The sequence below is a fragment of the Dermochelys coriacea genome, chromosome 10 (assembly GCF_009764565.3).
Source record: "Dermochelys coriacea isolate rDerCor1 chromosome 10, rDerCor1.pri.v4, whole genome shotgun sequence".
NCBI classification, from domain to species: Eukaryota; Metazoa; Chordata; order Testudines; family Dermochelyidae; genus Dermochelys; species Dermochelys coriacea.
This window is the reverse complement of record NC_050077.1, coordinates 8,951,241-8,973,883: the sequence shown is the minus strand read 5'-3', so window position 1 is coordinate 8,973,883 and position 22,643 is coordinate 8,951,241. Positions and strand designations below refer to the sequence as shown.

At 41.1% G+C, this 22,643-nt stretch overlaps 1 protein-coding gene across 2 annotated transcripts; it reads left to right on the top strand.

The window, feature by feature from the left end:
• The first annotated feature begins 526 nt into the window (after positions 1 to 526).
• ARPC1A (actin related protein 2/3 complex subunit 1A) lies at positions 527 to 21,914 on the top strand. 2 transcript variants are annotated; one of them, XM_038418300.2, is made up of 10 exons: positions 527 to 970; positions 4,386 to 4,492; positions 5,175 to 5,279; positions 8,098 to 8,320; positions 11,191 to 11,298; positions 14,550 to 14,762; positions 17,129 to 17,204; positions 17,410 to 17,603; positions 18,686 to 18,776; positions 21,546 to 21,914. In XM_038418300.2, exons 2-10 carry the CDS (start codon positions 4,429 to 4,431, stop codon positions 21,582 to 21,584), a joined length of 1,113 nt encoding a protein of 370 aa, XP_038274228.1. In that variant the 5' UTR covers positions 527 to 970; positions 4,386 to 4,428; the 3' UTR covers positions 21,585 to 21,914. The 2 variants fall into 2 exon arrangements, with proteins under 2 accessions (XP_038274228.1, XP_038274229.1); XM_038418301.2 differs by lacking the exon at positions 527 to 970 and adding an exon at positions 3,158 to 3,284.
• Positions 21,915 to 22,643: the final 729 nt, after the last annotated feature.

Below are 22,643 nucleotides of genomic sequence, written 5' to 3'. Positions count from 1 at the left end.
TAGTTATATATCTTTAATCTGTACAACTCAACTAGTTTTATAAGCAGACCAGTAAGAACTCCAGTGATTGCATATTGCAAAGAATCACTCTGATCTTCCCATTGCTCCACTCAGAGTTGTCCTTTCAGTACTGTGTTGCCAGTTTTACAAGTGCTGCCTTTTATAAATATGCTGATGTTACCTAGAGGATAGAACACTAGACCAGGACTCTGGAGAGCCGAGTTCTACTCTTGCTCTGCCACGGGCCTGCTAGATGAACTTGGGCAAATCACTTAGCCCCTTTGGGCCTCAGTTTTCCCATCTGTAGAATAGGGGCAACCATGACATCCCAATTTGATTTATAACATTACTCCCTAGCTTTTACACAGCTCTTTTCATCAGTAGAGCTCAAACCACTTGACAAAGGAGGTCAGAATTCCCACCCAGCTGCTGGATCAGCCAAATCCTGCTTAACTGACAGGCGCTGCCACAAACCACAGCGCGAAGCTGCGCACCACCCTCGGGAGACACCCCAGTGACTAGCTCTGCTCAGAACCACTAACCAACAGCAGTACGCATGTGTAACTTTCCGCTCCAGGACTGATCACTGCGCATGTCCAGCTCTCCCCTTCAGGCTGGCGACACTGCGCATGCTCCATCCTATCTCCTCCTCCCCGACCCCCCGCCATTGTGTCGAAGAGCTCCGGCCTCAACACGCTTCAGTTCTACGCGCAGGCGCAGAGTGAGGAGCTGCTCCCGGCCCGTGCGCAGGCAAGCGTAGGGGCAGGAACTCGCCCCGCCCCGATTGTGTGCGCAGGCGCGGTAAGAGGAGCGGCTCCCGGCCGGGGCGCAGACTCCGAGGCGGTTTCCTGGATCGCTTGTCAGTGCCGGGCCCCGCCGGCCGCTCTCTCTCCCGCCGCCCGGAGCGGAGTCGCGTTGACTGACCAGAGTCCGCGAGTCCCGCTCCGCTGCCTCCTCCCCTCCCCCGCAGGTAAGTATCGGGCCCGCCTGGGGACCCCGGGCCCTTCATCTCCCCCCCACCCGGGGGGGCTCGGCCCTTCCTGGGCCCCTCCCCTCAGCGGGTGGGGGGTACCTGGGCCCCGCCCCCTTCCCTCACGCCGGGGGGGCGGGAACCCCTCCCCTCCCATTCTCCGTGCCGGGGGGCGGGGTGAAGCGGGGTGTCCGGCTGTTCCTAGAACCGGGGGAGGGGCGAGAGCAGCCGCCCCCCCGCTCGCGCGGGGGGGGGGGCACGGCGCTGACCTGTCCTGTCCCCGCCTGGGGCTGATCCCTCCTTCCCAGCGGCGTGCGGGGCTCCCCACACATCTGGGGCGAGGGGTTCGAGAGCAGCGGGGGGCCCGCCAGAGCCCCTCGTGCCGGCCCTCCAAGGTCTAGGGCGAGCCCCCTGCCCCGCTAGTGACAGCCTGGGCCAGGGTCGGAAACAGCGTCTCTGTTTCGGAGGCGGCCCGCGGCCTGGGTCAGTCGCCCTGGCTGTACGGAGCTAGCCCCGCGAGGGAGCAACCCAGACCGATCCGGAGGGGATGACGGTAGCAGGAGGCAGTGAACTGCAGACACTTACTTCCCTTCCAGATGTTGCAGATGATTGATTGATGGGGGTTAAAAAAAAAAAAAATCTCTGCCTTTTTAGCACCATATCTGGATTCTGCGGCAGTATTCCTGCTGTGTGTGTGTTGGGGATAGCCCCATAACATGTTCATCCTGTCTTGGTTAGGGAATGAGAGCAGCCTAACACCCCTTCTTCACCTCATTATCTCACTCCCCTCCCTGCCACCCATGAAAAAGGAAGCTGGTACTATACAAAAAGATAAAATTCCCCTCTTGATACTGCAAAGCAAGGATTATTACTCTGCAGCTGTAAATTAATTAGATATATTAAGCCAAGTACCTAGATAACAAGGTTAACTGGGGTAATCTATTTCCTGTGGGGGATTCTCGGGTTGGTCTGGCAGGGAGGGTTGAAGATATTGATGTTTGAGAACTGCACTGAATATCTATCAGTAATATCAAAGGGCCGACTTCACTAAAGTATGGATTAGTGTCTTTGTGCTGCAATGAGCTGTTTGGTGATTAGGAAGGGTATGACTAAAAATTGTACTGAGTTTTTTTTGACTCTCTTAACTGCACTATCCTTTTCCTAACCTTCATTTTTATCAAATGTGTGGCTGAGAGGTATTCATTTTTGAGAACATCTGACCCAAGCATTGCTCTGTAGTGGTTAGTTGGTCCTCCAAAACAGAATACTGTCGCTTTATAAAGGTGACGGGAGAGCTAATGTCTGTTTTTATTAATACCATTATTGCACTAGAGAAACCCAGTCATTTGGAAAGAATGGATGATACCTTTTATCTAGATTCACGGAATTAGCATTTTAGGTTAATACTGGATATGGTGGAATCTTTCAAAGTGAACTAGAGCTGTTTTCATGTACGAGCATCTACTTTTGTTACCAATTTGCTGTTTAGTCTGAAGCTTAGAAGTAAAATCTGTGGACTAGATGTTATAAAGACCGGAGTGTGTCCCCAACATGTAGCGCTTGTGTGGGAAAGTAGCAGGATTGTGTTAGAAACCGTGTTTTGAAATAACTTTGGTTATTGGAAAATTTTCTACATTTTATTTCTGAAAGAGAGTAGAAAGGGCTGAGCCATCCTTGTTGGTGGAACAGCTCTTCAATTTTTCCTGTATATGGAAATTTACTGCCACTGAGTGTTGGCGTGCACTAAAACAAGAAGATGATAAAAAGAAGTTGCAGGCATTTTGCTTAGATTAACAAATGGAATCTCAAATCATGGCTGTTCCAGCTCAGAGGTAACTCAAATCCCTTTTAATTAAGGAAACAATAACATAACATTTTGGTAGGACTGGATAAAACCTCTCCAATAATAGTTTACTTTGATTTACCCAAATATGCGTATTAGAAGAACAAGCAATCAGGTGTCAGTTTAAAATTATATCACCTTGACCTTAGTTAAAAGTTTAAATACTGTTTTTCTCAAAATGCACTTTAAGAAGAAGTACATTGATATATAATTGTATTTGTTTTCTTAAGTGTAAGGTAACGAAGTGGGGACAGTACTTAAATTTAAAAAAAAAAGCCTCCAAAAATATTGGTGGTATTGGAATGCTGTATCATTTGTTAAACTACTGTGATTCCATTTGCTAAATTCAGTAAGGTTGCTCATCTTCCATTCACTCATGAGTTTCTGTTGGGTTCTGTTCATTTCCTGTTTGCATCTGAATTCCTACCTTGCCTTGCAATCTCCACCCTCGGCTAACATGGCCATACTTGGGTATGTTGTAATTTCAGATTATAATGGGTGTGTGTGTCTTAGAATGACATCACTGTGTTGTTTTTTTCTTTTAGATGCATGTAGGAAAAAAGCTTTTTCCTGGATTATTATAAATTGATCCTTGGATATGAAATTTAGTAGGAATATATGTGAGGATTGGCAAATACAAATTATATGTACTGAGCTGTATGTAGTTTGATGACTACAGGTGCTTTTAAACTGCTGCAGTGTTATCTTCCACCCATTTATGCTGCAGCGTCTTTATACTTTTGACAGCTGTGCGTGTGGAATGTATAGAGTCTCAGAATGTACTGTATTATACATTGTGTGGTTACTCACTAATACAACATCGGTTGCAGAACCCAGTGGCATCTGTTTTAATGCAGATACAAATTATGGAATACTAAGATATTTTTAAAATTGTATATTTACGGATTAGAATATTTTTGTTTTAGTGTTCAGTTTTCATGAAAAAATTCTGTAATCCAAAAATGTATAGCTAATTAGAAGTAATTTCTTTTTGGGATTAATTAAGTGAATAATTTATCACATAACAAATGTGTCAGTAGACTATAAGTTTCAGTGAAATGTGTGTATTTAATATTAAAATGACACTGTCAACTTTAAAAAAAATATATATATATTTCTGGAATCGTCTTAATGCTGCCATTGAGCCTTGATATTGCAGGGGACTTTGATCAGTTTATTGAAATATCCCTCTAAATAGAGCTTTTTAAAAAACAACATTCTATATCTATGTAGAATTATTTAGGTTTGTTAGAAGACTTTTCATAAGTCAGGGGAAGCCTGTCTCACTCATATGTGTGAAGAAATACTAAGAAGCAATAATTTGCAATTAGCTGTATTAAGAATGAGAAGACAAAATAAGTCTGCATACCATAGTGAATGGGTGCTTTATAAATTCATGAGATAGCAAAGGTAACCTTTGTAGGCATCTATACTCTTGTTGAACTAGTTATGATGTTGTATAAATAAGCTATAGTATTTGACTGAAACAAGTAAGTAAGTAATGCCTAAGACTGTAGCTTTGTGTAATTATCAGATTTAAAGCATTAATTTTTCAACTCTTATTCCTTTCAGCTTTTTCACTGGTTAAAACACTAAGAATATCCTTTTATTCAGAATGTCGCTACATCAGTTTTTATTAGAACCAATCACCTGCCATGCCTGGAACAGAGATCGTACTCGTAAGTACCAAATTAATTATCTTTTTCCCCTTTGATTGGTATTTTGTACATACTACAGAACCATATATTTACAGAAAGGTGACCCAGAACTTTGAAAAGAAAACAATCTAGTACAGCAACAATTACAAGACAATATCAAATACCTAGCGCTCCCCTAAAAACGGCAAAACGTGCTGCAATAGTGATAGTCTTCGAAATTCCGTACTAGGACATTGGGTATACAGGAAACTAGAATCTTAAGTGTTTAGGTGCAGTGCCCAAAAACAAAAAACTTGATTGAAGTGGGCATCATCACTTGCAACATGACTTCCCGTTACCCTCACTCTTAACCCTCTTTTTCCATGCCCCAAATCCAGCCTTTTTTGTACCCTAGTTTCTCCTCACCCATTTGGATTATAACCTTCAGAATCTATTTTCTTCTTTGGAGACTGTTGAATAGTGAACATCATACAGCTCTAAAGTTCTTCACAGCTTCTCCAGTTAAGATATGCCCTACAATGTGTTCTAGACTTTGGGAATAAGTCTCTTTAGTCCAGACTCTGCATTCCCAATGAGATTGTATCCACCTGTGTACACATTTTGAAACTGAAAAATACAGACTTGATTTGGAAAGATATGCTGTTCTAAAGCTTTTGTCATAAAAAATAATCTCACATACTAATGGATTAATTCCCTTTGCCAGAGATTGCCATTAGCCCTAATAACCATGAAGTTCACATCTATAAGAAGAGTGGGAATCAGTGGGTAAAAGCTCATGAGCTGAAGGAACACAATGGACACATTACAGGTAAGTGAATATGTAGAGTCTGATAACATAGTTATAGAAAGTGATTCAACCTGCTTTTAAGAAATAGTCTGACAAACAGAATAAGAAATCTGTAAGTGATGAATAGATGATCCAACCTTTTTATAGGTTGGCACTCTCACTTTATGGTGAGCTTTGCAGCATTTTCTTGGACCACATAAAGCAAATGTGGGGAAGCAAAGCATTGATTTCCAAACACTTTCATTGAGTAGCTACCATATTAAGTTCAAGGCTTAAAAAGTAGTAGTATCCTGTTCCTGTGACTTTAAAAAACAATCTTTAATGAGATAGCAAGAATATTTTTTTCAACTTTTCAAATAAGCCAATTTTGTCATGATTTTTCTCTGGTCATACTTTGCATTTCATCTTTATTGCTAGTTTTAGTAAGCAAACTTTAGCAAGTATATATGACTCTGCTATACTGGTATGTGGCTTTTGATATCTATAGATATATTTTCTGGGGATTAAACAAGTATTTTGTGTTTAAGCAGGTTGACATCAGTTAATCTCTTCCTTTTGTTTGTAATACAGTGTGTCTTTGTGTAAAGAGCAGTGGGTTGCCATTATAAACCCCAGTGATGGGACAGGGTCTTCAGGACTCTGTTTTACAAGGTAAAACATGAAAAGGAAGATAATGCAAAACAGTTTTACCAAAAATCCTTTGTATTCTGGGAAAAGCTAGTGCTCATTTCTACAGCAAGGTCTTGGTTTTCGTGCCAGAATAGAAATTCTACAGGAGCTCAGTTTAATTTTAAAAGTTGAGGGGGGGGGTTAATTATAAAATTAATATAACAATACAGTATTCTTTAATTATAAAATTCAGTTTATTTTAATCTGTGTTTGCATTTACAGTTTGTACTGTTTCATATGTCTGTATTGAGAATTCAGTTTTGTATTAAAGTTTTCAGTGAGGGAAAACTAGACGTTGTGGGTTTTGGTGGCTGGGTAGCAGGAAGTTGAGGATTTTGGCATCCAGGGAGATGTGGTAGAGGTTTATAGAGCTCACTTTTAAGTTACCATGTTTTGGTTTCAGAGTTAACACTCACTGGAGATAAATGGTACTGCTCACATCTGTGAGTTATTGTTTCAGCCTGTCTACAGATTCAGGAAGACATACCACTGCATTGGTTTTACTCATTTTATATTTTAACACTTTCTTTGCAACCGTAATGGCTAGAAATCTTTGTTAACTAAAGCTTAGATACTGATGCACAATTCTGGGGTAAATTCCACTTGTGTGAATTCTTGGAATTCACAGGTCCCTGGCTTTAACACAGAAGCTTAGTTAATATAATTTTCAGGATCCAAAATTAAAATATAGAAATGGTAAGATTGCCAAAACATGAGTCACCCAGGTAGTGTGTATAAAATGGGAGTGTCCTGCATTAGCCTTTCAAACAAAATTACTTGGTGCTTTTTTGAAAAGGGTTCTATTCTCTAACAAAGGAAACTAGTTAAAATCAGCATTTGCCCTGTCCACCAGTATTATGGGCTGATATCAGCCCATTAAATGGACAGAAGCCTCTGCTTGTACTACAGGGTTTTGTGGGAACTTCGCCAAACTTACCTGCTCCTCATTGGCAAGCACAGCAATTTGCACTCTTCCATGCTGACCTAACTGCTTAGCCTGGTTGAATGTACAAAATACTTGTCATCCCCAAAGGTGTTCCTCAGCATTTTAGTTGCACCTGTTGCCACTAGCAGGAAGACATGCATCACCTGATTGGGCAACATTTTGGTGTTCATTACAGAAATCAATGTTGTATATCCCTGCCACTTGAAAATGCCAGTTTCTATACGGTGTTTAAAGCTTACCAAGTCTTGACACTTGCAGTATTTTAACATTAAGAAACCTGTTTTTATAGTAGGCCAGAAATGAAATGTAGAATAAATGTTGCATCTAAAAATATTAGGTATCAGATTCTGCCATATTTTTCTATTTTAATTCTATTTTTGAATTTTTCATGCTGTTTTTTCAATCGGCATGCTCAAGGAATTTTTTTTTAGTACTAGAGTAGTGCTGTTAAGGAAGGTCTACATATATTTTTGTGGCAGGGGGAGACTAATGATAGCAGACAGACTCAAAAAGAAAGCTGCTGAGGAAAAAAATAGGAAATAACTCTGCTCTGAATATTTCCACTTGAGAACATTCATCATTGCATAGGAAAGACAGAAAGCTGCGGCAAGCTTGTCAAAGGGATGTTTTATACTATTTTTTTTTTCTGACATTTATTTGCCGCTTTGCATTGACATTGATGTATTTTTTGGCTGATGGCACAGCGTAAGTCTGCATGACGCAGACATAAGAATTGTATTCCTACACAAAAACTAATAGAAATGTTAGAAAGAACAAAGCAAAAAACTATTACTGTCTAAAGCTTTAGACCATGACTTCGTAGTTTGACAGCAGCAAAGTAAACAACTATGCTAGAAGTTTAGGCAAAATTTTATAAGTACTGCGTCTTTAGCTATTGAAGTAATAAGCTTTCTGCAGAAATCAGAGTTGGATCCAGAAGAGGGCGGTAGCCATTCTGCTACAAGTGGGCGAGCTTTCAAAGCAGTCTTCCTTATCACACAGTCTATGTTCCAATAAAATCTATCAGTAAGAGGGATTTGGAGAGGAAAGTCAGGAGCAGTAAAGGTTTACAATAGTCATTGAATGAATGGTGGCTGAAGACATCATTGGTATCTGTCTTCATGGCAAAGGGCAATAGCTGATGTCTCCATTCTGGGTTGTTGTACTGTAAACAGGGATTCACAAGAAAGAAAATGTGATATTAATAGAAGATCTAAATTGCAGGTATTGATTGGGCTCCCAAGAGCGACCGCATTGTAACTTGTGGTGCAGACCGTAATGCCTACGTCTGGAGTCAGAAAGATGGCGTGTGGAAGCCAACTCTAGTGATTCTGAGAATTAATCGCGCAGCCACCTTTGTGAAGTGGTCTCCTTTGGAGAATAAATTTGCCGTAGGAAGTGGAGCTCGACTCATATCTGTGTGCTACTTTGAGTCTGAAAATGACTGGTGAGCAGTTTAAACTTGATGATTTCCATTAAGGCAAATCCATGAGGCAATACTTTGTCTTGTTTCTGTATTCCATAGTGTATTTTAAAATGCAGTTAATGGACCATAGATGTGCATTAATTGCTGAACTTTTATCTTTTTTATTGAGGTTTTCTTAGAGTTTCAAAGCTGTAAAGGGTACATGTTATGCATGTGATTTAATCATGCAGTTATCCTTAATATTAATATGTAGCTAAATCCTTGGATAGTGCTCTGAAAATGTATTTCTAACGCTTACAGTAGAACCTCAGAGCTACGAACACCTCAGGAATGGAGGTTGTTTGTAACTCCAAAATGTTTGTAACTCTGAACAAAACGTTATGGTTTGTTCTTTCAAAAGCTTACAACTGAACATTGATTTAATAGAGCTTTGAAACTTTATTATGTAGAAGAAAAATGCTGCTTTCAACCATCTTAATTTAAATGAAACAAGCACAGAAAGTTTCCTTACCTTCTCAAATCTTTTTTTTTTAAACTCCCCCCCCCTTTTTTTTAAAAGTAGTTTACATTGAACACAGTATTTTACTGTTTGCTTTTTTTATTTGTCTCTGCTACTGACTGCATACGTCCGGTTCCAAACGAGGTGTGTGTTTGACTGGTCAGTTTTCAACTCTGGTGCTCATAGCTCTGAGGTTTTACTGTACACCTATTTAAACCTTTATTTTCATACCCCACTACCTGATTTCTGGCAGGTTTAATGGATTTTTCTCAAATATTTGGTGTTCTAACTTCTCCTACCTGTTTCAAAAGTGCCTGAATTTCTTTTATAACTAACCATCGCCTGGGACTTGGCTCATTTACCGAATAGGTTTTTTGGTGTAATCGTCTTTGTCATTGACACACAAACCATCTCAATATTAATTCACCAAGATTCTGAAGTGGTTTGGGTAAATGTTGTATAGGGCTTCAGAAATAGAGCCCCATATCTTTCCCAGATATGAAATCAAATGGTCATGGCACGGCTCAGGTTTGGCCCAGTTACCCCTTCATCATCATGGGGCATAGGGAAGGTGTTTTGGCTAAATTTGAGCGAGTGGCACTGTGGCCTGACCCAGAGAGAGGAACCGACCCATGTGATGAGAGACCACTGTAGGGTGATTGCGGGGCAGGCTCTATATGCGTGTGCGCACGCGCGCACACAGGCGGGGTCCAACCGCCTGGTATGGATAAAACAAAATAACCTGAAATTCCCCAAAAGGAGAGAATTTCACAGGTTTCTATAGTTTTTATTTTTTAGTCATAAACCATCTGAAACATAACCATTCAAAACAAATGTATTGCATAAGCAAAGAACTTACTTTTTATTAAATCTCTTCTGTTTGGTGTGTGAAGAAACAAGTGGTCTACCGGACGCTCAGAAATGGAGTGGGTGACCATACTTGAACCTGACAGCATCAAACAATGTATAACCATTAGCACTTCCATGTCTCTTACAAGATTTGTGAGATGCTTGTGACTTTTCATTAGCATTTACACTAGGCCAAAGCCACAGTATTTGGGCGGGCCAGAAGACATTGCATTTTAAGATAGATGTACAAACATGGACTGAATGGTACCTCGTTCTTATTTGCATAATCCTCCATCTTTAGAGAGTCTTTTTTACTCAGTTGCAGACTAAGAACTTGCTCCCAAGTCACAATATTTAGATGGAAAAAGCTTTGTTTTGCTATTGCTGTTTGTGACTTAAATGCGGCATTTAATTGATCTGTACTTTGTAACCTTCTCAATAACCTGTGAATTTCCATGCCATATGAGTTTATATAACTTTCATAAATTTTACCATAAAATATAAAGAACAGAAAAGTTGATAAGCTGCAGAAAACACTTTAAAGCATGCTGCAAAAAAAACATGCATTCAGAATGTTGTACAAAGAAAATAATACTGCTCAACTTAGTATTATGATTCAGCAATGTTTTCTTGTTCTTGAGGCATATAAAAGAGGAAAATGACGACAACATCAAAATAAAGTTAATGAGCTCAAGATCAGAGAAGTCAATTTGGTATATTAAAGTGTTTCCAAAAATTGATTTCAAAAGGTCATAGGACCCAAATGCTTATCTGCTCAGAATAGTAGTTTTTGTTTTAATTGTTGATTCCTGGCTGACAGAGCTCACAGCCCCTTGAGATTCATGAATTGTATTGGAGGTTTTGCAATCATCAGTACTTTCTGGAGTGAATTTACAAAATCTCAACTAGATGGAGTAAGGTAGAAGAAAAAGGAGCAAAAAGAATAACTAGTTGAATTCTTCTCTAAAAAGTTCAGCTGATCAGTGTCTCAAAAACCTACATAGTGCTAACTGAAAAGTAAAGAGAATACATATATCTGATAGAATACAGGTGTATATTACAAGTTTTGCATTTTAATGTACTGTCACTGTGGGGTAATAGAGGGCTGGAGTTCCATCCATGATGTCTAGAACCATTTATTTTCTGGTGAGAATTGGGACGGAGTGGGCAAGATAGCTCAGTGATTTGAGCATTGGCCTGCTAAACCCAAGGTTGTGAGTTCAATCCTTGAGGGGGCCATTTAGGGATCTAGGGCAAAAATTGGGGATTGGTCCTGCTTTGAGCAGAGGGTTGGACTAGATGACCTCCTGAGGTCCCTTCCAACCCTGATATTCTATGATTCCATGACGGGCAGATTTAACAGTAATAATGATTGAATGGGCCATCTGTACTTCAGTCTCCTCTTCCTATACATGTCAAGTTGGAATGTTTTCAGTCACTTGCACTGAGATTTGATGCATTGGAGTCATATACTGCAGGATATTTGGCGCTTTAATGGTAAGCAAATGGTTCTCAATAAATGTTTTATTTCCTGATATTTTAGGTGGGTGAGCAAACACATTAAAAAGCCTATTCGCTCCACTGTCCTAAGTCTGGACTGGCACCCCAATAATGTCTTGCTGGCTGCAGGATCCTGTGACTTCAAATGCAGGTGAGAGTAAATAAAGCATTTGCAAGTTGATTTGGGTTATTGATTTAAATCAGTCAGCAGTAAGAATGTGCTAATACTATGTACATTGTCAAAATAGCAACCCATCACGTACTAATGTATTTATTTAGAAAAATAAAATAAAGCCTTGAAAGACTATTGAATCTGTGCCACTATACATGTACACAGGGCTTTGGATTTTTAGCATCTATCCACTAAAAAGTCAGTGTTACTTTCATAAAGCAATGTTTACTTATTAATACAGCTTCAGCTGTGCAGGTACCTAATGGTCAGTTCCATGCTGCTCCTAATATGAAATCAAAGCCTGTCAAGCACCATCTTTTATCTGAAACAGACCTTTGGCCATTGTTAGCATGAGGTTGGAAGACTTGGCAGCTGCTCAGTTCAGATAGATTCCTGCTACCTGCACAGCATCCCATTAAAATCATGGGGTGCAGTGCACTGGTCCATCATGTGGCTCAGCTTGCAGAATCTGGGCCCAGATAGGTAATTTTCTACATGGTGATTTCACTATATATATATTTTTATTTTAAACACTTTTACTTTGCACAATAGTGAGAATTTCCCTTCCTTCTGCTTAAAATAAATGTAGGATTTTGCTTTATGCTACAGGGGAAGTATTCAGGCTTAAAAATAAGGTCTGTGTACTCAAAATGTCTACTAGTATAAATGCTAGGCCCAAACATTACATTCCCTAGTCTAAAATGATTTGTAAATCTGAAGTTCGGAGCACTTGGTCACTTGATATCTCAGGGCACTTTTCACATGAAGAGAGGTGTTCTGACCAAATCCCAGTTTGTTTAAATTGGATAAGGTGTACATCTTCACTTCCTGCCCTAAACAGTTAACTTTTGTGAACTGTTCTTTCACCCCTCCAGAAGAGACTGCATTTGAGTTGTGTATGAAAGTTGTGTTCTGCATATGGTTTTTAAAGCATTCTGCAACCCTGTGAGATAAAAGGTGCTGTTTAAATGTGAGTTGTTTTTTATATTAATGTCAGTTTCCTTGGACTTGTAATTTTTTTTTTGTCCTGGTATTTTTTTTCTAACACCTCTTATGTAGAGAGAATCTCATGCAAGGTTTTTCTTTTGACTGCTTCTGAGAAGCTGGAATTGATTACCTTACAGTGTCTTGTTGTGTCGAATCATCCCTTATTGAAGATATGGATATGCAACAAATTCCCAAACATAGGTTGAATCAAGTTCCCAGGATTTCCTTAGAACAGAACAATGATTCCTGGAAGATTAATATTCTTGTTTCATGTACTTCCTACTGGAAAACTTGTTCTGCCCTGCATTTCATTCCACTGGAAATGGTCCATTCTGAAATGTGGATCTTTCTATTACAATATTTAAGAGGCATTTATTATTTAAAGTTTGCATTGCAGGGTGGACCATTTAATACCAATTACAACTCTGATCAGAGAGAGGAACAGTTTTTTATGTAGGTGCATCAGAGGAAGAAATGTCCATCTCGGTTCACATTTCCAAATCTCTTACTTTTATTGCCTGCAAATAATCTGCTTCTGAATGTTAGAACTGTCTTTCTCTGCTGAAGGGTAAATACAGATCTCAAATTCTTTTTCCAGGCGAATGTTCAGTTATATACTAGAGGTTATAAAGACAACTGGGCTTTTAGCACATCTGTACCGATAGCTGGTTCTGAAAAGTTATTAAATGGCCAAAATCAGTAGTAGTTAGCAGTGTACATCACTTCAACAAGCTGGAGACATGCTGATAAAAATCCAGGGCAAGAGGTGCTGCTGGTTGATAGTTATTTAATTGGATTTAAGATGGCTGGCTTTGATAATCCATAGGGCCTCTTCCTTTAACTTTATCTCTCTCTTAGAGTATAGCTACAAGCACTATGTAGGGGAGTTTTTTATACTGTAGCTGGAGCAATGTCACTGGAAATAAAGGCCATATTCTAGTGCTCTTTGAATGTGGAGACTTTCAAGCAGAGAGATGGCTTTAGTTTAAAATTGAATGATTCAGAAAGAAATCTCAGCAAATGAAAAGCTTTCTTCAATCACCAGTCATCTCCCAGTCGTCTTGCTACGTGGGACTGATTTATTCTTGCCTTGTATCAAAGACTTTGCTGCTTTTAACATATGATGTCCTATTTCCATATATTAACTGAGCTGTCCTTTTGGATTCTTGTAAAGGGCTCTTAAATTTAAACCTACCAACAATACACAGTCCTTCTGCTAACTTCTGTTTTAAACTGACCAGGCTGATTGAACTCATGTTTACAATTTAGAATTCTCTGGTAGCCATATTACCATAGCTGCAGTTAAGGCCTTTTTTCTGTTCTATTTTTGTCGGCTTTACTGAAGACGTGTGTTCTTCAAAGCGTATGTTGAACAATGTGCCACACACATGCAGAGTTTAAAAAATATTACCATAAGCTCACTTTAAAAAAAAAAAAAAAATTCCTCTGCATTTTTGATCTTGAGCATGATCAGTTGATCACTGCTATTGTTATACTGAAATGTTTCATTATTTGTACTATGGTATGGTTCAAATGGAAGAACATTCTTGCTCATTGGATTAACTGCTGCTGTTAATCCTATGCCTGTGACATAATAAATTCCATGGTAGCAGTTATGGATGCCATATTGTGCCACCCCTGAATCTCACAAAAGGAATCTATGATTATATGGGGAGACTTTTTATTTAACACATTTTGATAAATAGCTGTGCTGGGAAAAGAGATGCAGAAAAAATAGTGACCGTTTAATATGTTTTGATGCACTCTTCCAGCCGTTAGTCTGAATGTGACAGTCTCTCTTTCCAAAGCTCAATCTAGAGAATGGGTATCTTTTTAAGGATTTGTGTTAGCTGGCTATTACATATTGCACATCTCAGATTCTCTCCTAGCTTTGATTGTCAGGGTTGTTAGTGCTGTGAAAGGAAGAAACAAAAATCTTAATGCAATAGAGGATTTTTGTAAGTGCAGTATACATTTCCATAGCCAGCCTCTGGCAAAAAGGAAAGAGACAGAAGCTTGCATTTGCGAGAAGAAGGCTGTGTACGTTTTATGCATAATGCTGCCGAGTGCTGATGTTTTCCCACAGCACGCAGAAGTCTTCTGTCAAAGGAAGCTCAAAAAATGATGCTTTAGCATGGCATAATTAATGTAGCGTCTGTCCTGGTGACTCTAATGTGAGATTTTTATGCAGTTAAAGTGTCTGGCTTTCTTTCCATTATCATTTTGGTGTTTTTTATTTGCAGAGTGTTTTCTGCTTACATTAAGGAGGTGGATGAAAAACCAGCCAGCACACCATGGGGCTCAAAGATGCCCTTTGGGCAGCTGATGTCGGAGTTTGGTGGTGCTGGAAGTGGCGGATGGGTGCACAGCGTCAGTTTTTCTGCCAGTGGTAACCGCCTAGCCTGGGTCAGCCATGATAGTACCGTGTCAGTTGCTGATGCCTCAAAAAATATGATGTAAGTATTTTCTTTTTGTTGTCTGTGATTTATTAGCCCTGTGATACTAGGAGGGAAGAGCAAGCATGGCATGTGGAATGTTGTATTTGCAACAAGGAAGAACAAAGCTGGTATTTCCAGAAGTGTTGTGTCCAGTTAGTTCAAGCAGTCCATTTAAAGTTGAGAAGACTTGTGTCTCTGAGGCCTATTCAAGTTGGCTTTTGGAAATTTTGGATAAATAAGACCAATCTGGAGTAAATTAATGGTTTTTGAAAGAACCATTTTGTTTTTGAAACTAACAGTGTGGTTTTTTTTCTGCTATTAGGAAACTGCATTCTTCTGTAGAATAGCTACAGGAGACTTTTGTGAGAGCATGTCCAGTTCTTTTACGTATCTAGTACCCGATTTGATAGTGTTAACTAGGGACTGGAGAATAAACTGTTTATTCCATGAAATCTCAATTCCACACCCGTCCTCTTTACCATCTTACTTGTTGCAAGGTTTTAAATTATATTCTCCAACCATGGTAGAAATATTTTACTACCCTCCTGTACTCCCCTGCCTTTTCCTGATTTAAACACAGTATACAAGTACAACCTCTCTTCTCTGGGGAATGGGGAGAGGTGATGTTGTTCCAGGGATGTGAGGAGAGGAGAGGGCCATCTGAGCAAAGCTGTGACACACGGATCTGGTGAGAAATGCAGAATGTATACTTAGCTAGAGAGAGATCATTAAATAATACAGATGATTTAGGGCCATCTTTGAAATCCTGGCCTGTTCATTAATTTCCTTAGTATTGTTGTAATAACTTGAATGATGAGATCATTTAGTATTGATATAAATGCCCAACTATTGTATCTTAAAAGGATGCAGCTAAGTACTGGAGTGTTTTACGTTATTTTTGTAACCTTATAGAGACCTAACTTTTTGTCTTATGAAGCAGAAAAGGCCCAAATTGGTAAATATCAGTATTGTTGGAATGTGTAATCTTTTTAAATGTGTGTCATCACTTGTGTACAGAATGCTCTATAAGGTCAGCATGTAGCCAGGAATAGTTTTCTGGTTAATGATAGTTTTAGGAGTACCAGCCGTGTTAGTCTGTATCTGCAAAAAGAACAGGAGTACTTGTGGCACCTTAGAGACTACAGTACCCACCTGCTGAAGTGAAAAAACAGATTGACAGAGCCAGAAGAGTACCCAGAAGTCACTCGCTACAGGACAGGCCCAACAAAGAAAATAACGGAACGCCACTAGCTGTCACCTTCAGCCTCCAACTAAAACCTCTCCAGTGCATCATCAAAGACTTACATCCTATCCTGAAAAATGATCCCTCACTCTCACAGATCGTGGGAGACAGACCAGTCCTCGCTTACAGACAGCCCCCCAACCTGAAGCAAATACTCTCCAGCAACCACACAACAAAAACACTAACCCATCCTTGCAACAAAGCCCGATGCCAACTCTGTCCACATATTTATTCAAGTGACACCATAATAAGACCTAATCACATTAGCCATGTCATCAGGGGCTCATTCACCTGCACATCTACCAATGTGCTATATGCTGTCATGTGCCAGCAATGCCCCTCTGCCATGTACATTGACAGTCTCTACGCAAAAGAATAAATGGACACACATCTGACATCAGGAATCATAACATCCAAAAACCAGTAGGAGAACACTTCAGCCTCTTTGGCCACTCAGTAAAAGACTTAAGGGTGGCAATTTTGCAACAGAAAAGCTTCAAAAACAGACTCAAAACTGCTGAGCTTGAATTAATATGCAAACTAGATACCATTAACTTGGGTTTGAATAGAGACTGGGAGTGGCTGGGTCATTACACATATTGAATCTATTTCCCTATGTTAAGTATCCTCACACCTTCTTGTCAACTGTCTAAATGGGCCATCTTGATTATCACTACAAAAGTTTTTTTTTTCTCCTGCTGATAATAGCTCATCTTAATTAATTAGCCTCTTACAGTTTGTATGGCAACTTCCACCTTCTCTGTAGGTGCCACAAGTACTCCTGTTCTTTTTTCTGGTTAATGGCTTCCTCTATTGCCTGCTCGGCAGCACAGTATAAACTATTGTAGAATTTTTATAAACATTGACTATTGTCTCTTCCTTAATTTCTTGGGGACATGGCACAGGATTTAAAATAAAAATAGATTTCACAGGGCATTTGCACTAAGCTATAATTACTTTACTTTCATGTAAGTCACAATCTACTTGGGTCACTTGAAGGCAGCATATTATAGTAATTGGGCTATACTAACTTGTGTACTAGTAGCACTGTCTGAGAATGGGCCCTTTTGTCATATTCTGTTGAAACAAAAGATAAGAGGTTTCAGTGAGTCCCTTCTTTAACAATTGTTCTTGTGTTTAGGGTTTCACAGCTGAAAACAGAGTACCTCCCGTTCCTGAGTGTGTCATTTGTCTCTGAGAACAGCGTTGTGGCAGCTGTAAGTGTCTCTTCTTTCCCCTTGTAGAATGTTGTATGTGTTACCCTCTCACTGAAGCACTATATTGTGAAGTTAGTCAATAATAAAATACCCCTTTAGAAGCACCAGCATGAGCTGTTCTGCAGCAGAGTGAGGTATAAAAAGCAAAGGTGCTGCTCTTAATTAGCTAGATTTTTTTTTTTGCCTTAATGATGTCTTGCTGCAGGGCCATGATTGCTGCCCAATGCTCTTTAACTGTGATGATCGTGGCTCGCTGACCTTCGTTTCCAAATTAGACATTCCAAAGCAGAGCATTCAGCGCAATATTTCTGCCATGGAACGCTTCCGCAACATGGACAAGAGAGCCACTACAGAGGATCGTAACACTGCATTGGAGACGCTGCATCAAAACAGCATCACGTGAGTGCCACAGCGCTCAGGACATGTGACAGGGAGAGCTCCCTTGCACCGTATATATTCCAGGGCATATCTGAGACCCTTCAGCCTTGGATTTCCCTTATCAGAAAACTTACCCTTTCGCTGACAGTTGCTTGTTCCTGGTGTTTCATAGAAAGGCAAGAATGCTTTGCCCCAGGGATCTGGCCAATTTAGCAATTTTGTGCATAGAAGTTAGCTGTTGGAAAGGGAGACATGGAATTCCTTTCTGATCCCCTAGGCTGTTGTCTGATGCCCTGAATAAGGAGATTTAATTGATCCAGTTTTGTCTGGAGCCTGATAAAAGATAATCGTTAACATTGATAGTTACACATGTTATCTCCCTTTGCTTCTGGGTAAAGTTGTGTTTAATGTGTTTCATAATTCAGACCTGAACAGACGCTGTGTAATTAGGACTTGACACTGACCAAAGCCACTAAATCCAGTGAGCAGAATTCACATGAAAAACCAATTTTCCTTGCACCCTCATGTTCAAAAATTTATTTCAGTATTTATTACTCTTCTGGAATGAGCGAGTACAAGTTAATCATGTGAGATGTTCCTCTGTGTTTGCCCCAGTACTCCATGTGCACAAAATACACTAACACTTCTAAAGTAAAGTTGGGGTCTCTTTAAATTATAAGCTTTTTATAATAGTGCTGGATGACCTTCCCTGTCTGCCTTGGAGCTGCCTCCCAAGTTCTTATGTTGTCAGAAAGACTTCACCATTCTTACTCCTTGAAGATGCATGAGGTGGGGTTGTGTTTTGAAATCTTCACTTGGTAGCACAGCCAATGAAAGATGGAGGGGTTTCAAGCAGACTCTCCGGCATCCTCCAAATAGGATGCTTGCTTTATTCTTTAAAAAGTGGCATACTGAAAATCGGGTGGAAGGTACACATTACAATCATGTCACTCTCTTCCTATGGGAGAATAAGGATTGAACCTTCTGCAGTTCTTACAAAGCCAGTAATATCCAGTGCTTTAAAGTCTACTTAACCGTGTCTCCACTATTTGTGGCTCTCTGGTATTCTGAGCTCACTTACAGCTGTCACTCTCTGTTTTCAGCCAAGTGTCTATTTATGAGGTAGACAAGCAAGATTGTCGTAAGTTCTGCACCACTGGCATTGATGGAGCAATGACCATCTGGGATTTTAAGGTATGTATTTACTACTTTGCTTATGAGTAAGGCTACAATTATGTCACAGAATCTGTGACTTCCAGAGGCCTCCATGACATTTTCTGCTGCAGCCCCTGGACTGCAGGGCTGGAGCTGTCAGCCAGGGGGCCCTAGAGATCTCAGCTGTGGGGCCCCCGAAGCTCCCAGCCACTGTTCAGGACAGTCCCCTTCCCTCACCCCCCCCATGTTCCCTCTAATTTTTCCCACCCATGTGCAGAGAATTTTCTTATGTGCACCAATATGGAGGTGATGTGTGACACATCACCTCCATTTTGGTGCACATCACAAAATTCATGGGATGGAGGTGGGGCCAAGGGGTTTTGAGTGTGGGAGGGGGCTCAGGGCTGGAGCAGAGGGTTGAGGTGCAGGGGTGTGAGGGCTTCAGATGGGGGTGTGGGCTCTGGGGTGGGGCTGGAGATGAGGGAGCGTGGGCAAGGGATGAGGGGCTCAGGGCTGGGGTAGAAGGTTGGGTGCAGGAGGGTACGGCGGGGAGAGAGGATCCCCCCAGCCCTTTCTCCCCCCACAGAAGCAACTGGGCTTGGGGGGAGAGGCGCCTCTCCCCACCACGGGAGCTCTGGGGCAGGGGCTGCAGGATAGGCGCCTCTACCCCAGCCCCAGCAGGTCCCAGCTGGGGGAGGGCCGCCCCTGGGCCTGGGCTGCTCCGGCTGTGGCTGGGTCCGAGCTGCTTTGGGATGGGTAAGGCCAGGCCGTGCCACGTTGCCCCAGCAGGTCTGGGCCGGAGGCTGAGATGGGGCCGGGTGAGGGGCACCCCGGCAGGTCCCTGGGCGGGTTCCCTGAGCACCTGTGCAGTGCTAAATAGGCTGTTGTGCGGCCACACAGCTTACAGGGAACTTAGGCCCCGCAGCTGCTGGTCTGGAGCTCCAAGCTGCTGTGGGGGGGCCCCTGCAGGCGTCTCCCAGCACTGGAGCTCTGAGCTGCGGCGGGGCCCTCTCAGCTGGCACGGGGAGCTCCCATCGGTGAAGGGTGGCCCCCGGAGCTCCCAGCCACCACAGGCAGCAGGGGACCTGGAGTTCTGAGCGGCGGCTGGGGGCCCTGCAGCTCCCAGCCGTGAGTCCTGGAGCTCCGGCTTCCGCAGGCAGCAGAGCCATTGCAGCTCCCAGCTGCTCTGAGCAGCAGCAGTGGGGGCTGGCTCCCCCATTCCCCATTTTGTCACAGCTCTCTTTAGTAAAAGTCAGGGACAGGTCACAGGCTTCTGTGAATTTTTGTTTGTTGCTTGTGACCTGTCTATGATTTTTTTTTTTCTCTAAAAATAACCATGACAAAATCTTAGCCTTACGTGTGAACTGTCTGTGACTTGTTAATCTCTGGACATCAGGACCTGGGATTCAGCCCTAATGTAAATTGTATTTGCATTAGGGAATCTAGACTCTGGATATTTAGGACTGTTAGTGAACTCTTTAGAGAGGACAGATCTAAGACTCAACATAATCAGAGATGTATTTGCTTAGCAGATGGTACTAATCCAGACTAATTTTTTAATGGGATCATTCAGGTCCCTGTAGGAATCCTGTTAATCCTCTTCTTCCCCACCCAATCCCCTTCTTTTTTTTTTTTTTTTTTTTTTTTTTTTTTCTTTGAGCCACAACCATGTTGGCTCAGGAGACCAGAATCATCACTGGATCAATGAAAGAGACTCTGGCCCAGGTCTACAAAGGTATTTAGGTTTATAACGTCCATTGAAATCAATGGAAGTTAGGAACCTAAATACCTTTGTGCATCTGGGTCACTGTTGCCTTTTCTCCATCCTCTGGGGACTGAGCTTGGCAGCACCCAGGCTCTTCAGAGACTTTCTTGACTATTTTTTTTAAAAGTAGCAAAGCATCTAACATGAGGTCCAAAATACATGGAAGTTCAAACCAAAAGCCTAAATGGATTTAAATGATTAAATGATTCTAGGCTGACTTTTTACTAAGTTCATCTTGATGTCAAAACAGACTAGGTCATTCACCCTGAAAACTAGGATTTATAGTTCAAAATTCCAGCACAAGACCTCACGGAGTACTGCTTGACACTCCTATGCCAGGGTGCCCTACTTGGTGCTTTAAAAAACCCCAACCAAAATTGGGATATAATTAGGATCTAAGGATCCATCTTTGTGAAAGCCATTTTTCCATATGTACACCTCTGCGTGCCCTGTTCTCTACACAAAATCTCAGAATTTCCTCCAGACCAAATAGCATGTGTTGCTGCAGATCGGCCAGCAGGTGTCTCTGTAGACCCCCCGACTCTTCTGTTGAGCTCTGGAATACAGTAGAACCTCAGGGATGGAGGTTGTTCGTAACTCTGAAGAAAACGTTATGGTGGTTCGTTCAAACATTTACAACTGAACATTGACTGAATACAGCTTTAAACTTTACGATGCAGAAGTGTTCCCTTTGTTTTTTTAGTAGTTTAACACCGTACTGCACTGTTTGCTTTTTTTATTTATTTTTTTCCCATCTCTGCTGCTGCCTGATTGCATACTTCTGTTTCCAAATGAGGTGTGTGGTTGACCAGTCGCTTTGTAACTCTGGTGGTCTACTGTACACAGTTTTTGTAAGAGAACGGTTGGTTGCTTCATAATCTGGTAGCACGTACCAGCCCCAACCAGTGTTTGAGCCAAATTAGGGAGCTGGACCTGTCTCATGTTTCATCTGTTTTGTTCTGTCACTTAGTTTTGCAGTAGGGGTTGACTGTGTTTGACACAAGATACTGTAGTAGTTACTGATAAATGTTTTTTCTCTCAAGACCTTAGAGTCCTCTATCCAAGGTCTACGAATCATGTAAAGATGGATCTCCATTATCTAGCATGACAGACTGCTTGACAGCATGCAGCTCCAGCATCCACACAGACCTGAAAAGGGATAAATAAGCTGGATCATTTGGAAGCACTGAGAAGATACGGCTTGGCAGATTTTCTTTTAAATACATACTTGGTGAAATGTGTTGGTTTCAAAATCAGCTGTGATTGTGTCTCTTTTGTTTTGATTGGTTGTTTCATTCCATTCTTTACCAAAGCTGCTCCGTTAGTAGTATATTGCAGGAAGTTATGGATCACTAACTTAAAAGGGGAATTTTATGTAAATTGTCTGCTAGAAATAAAAGATACAGAATGTGTTTGTAGTTTGGTTCCTTGTTAATGATGATCTAATTAGTAATGAGTGCATGGGAAAGGAAAAAACCTTTAATGTGCCCTCCTGTATCAAGGGGAGGAAGTTCGTCTTCTCAGCTAAAAGCTCTTTACAAACTCAAGAGTGAGGATAAATCCAACCAGACTTCTTCTGAAGGAAGAGCCTGGTCATGGAAAGCTGTAATGATGAGGGAGACTTGTCTCAATGATTATTTCCAGAGTGATTAGTCCTGTCTGCTTTAGCAATTAACAAAGACTAAAAGTAGCAAATTAAAACTGAAAGTCCTCTCATTATCAGCTCAGACTTGGTTCGCTAAAGGCAAATTAAATGACCAGGATTATCTGTAATGCTTTGAGGCTTGCACTGAGCACCTCATCAAATAGCATTAGTTCAAAGTATCTATGATATGGGATGGAGACTACATACTGGAAATGAAGCATAATTAATGCTGAGCTAGAGTCTAGTAGGACAAGTGAGACAATGACCTTCTAGGCATGGTGTATAAAATTCTATTTTATTATCGCTGGAGGAGTGCAGCTTGTTTAGCAGCACAGAGAGCACGGACCAGCTTCTCCAGAGACTTAAAAAGTAATGTTGGACCGGTCGTACTTGCTGGAGTTCATTTCTGATCCCCTAATAACTCATAGACGCAGTTATGAATAACTATGTACATACGGCCATGTAAGGTAACTGTCGAATTTTACTTTATACATTG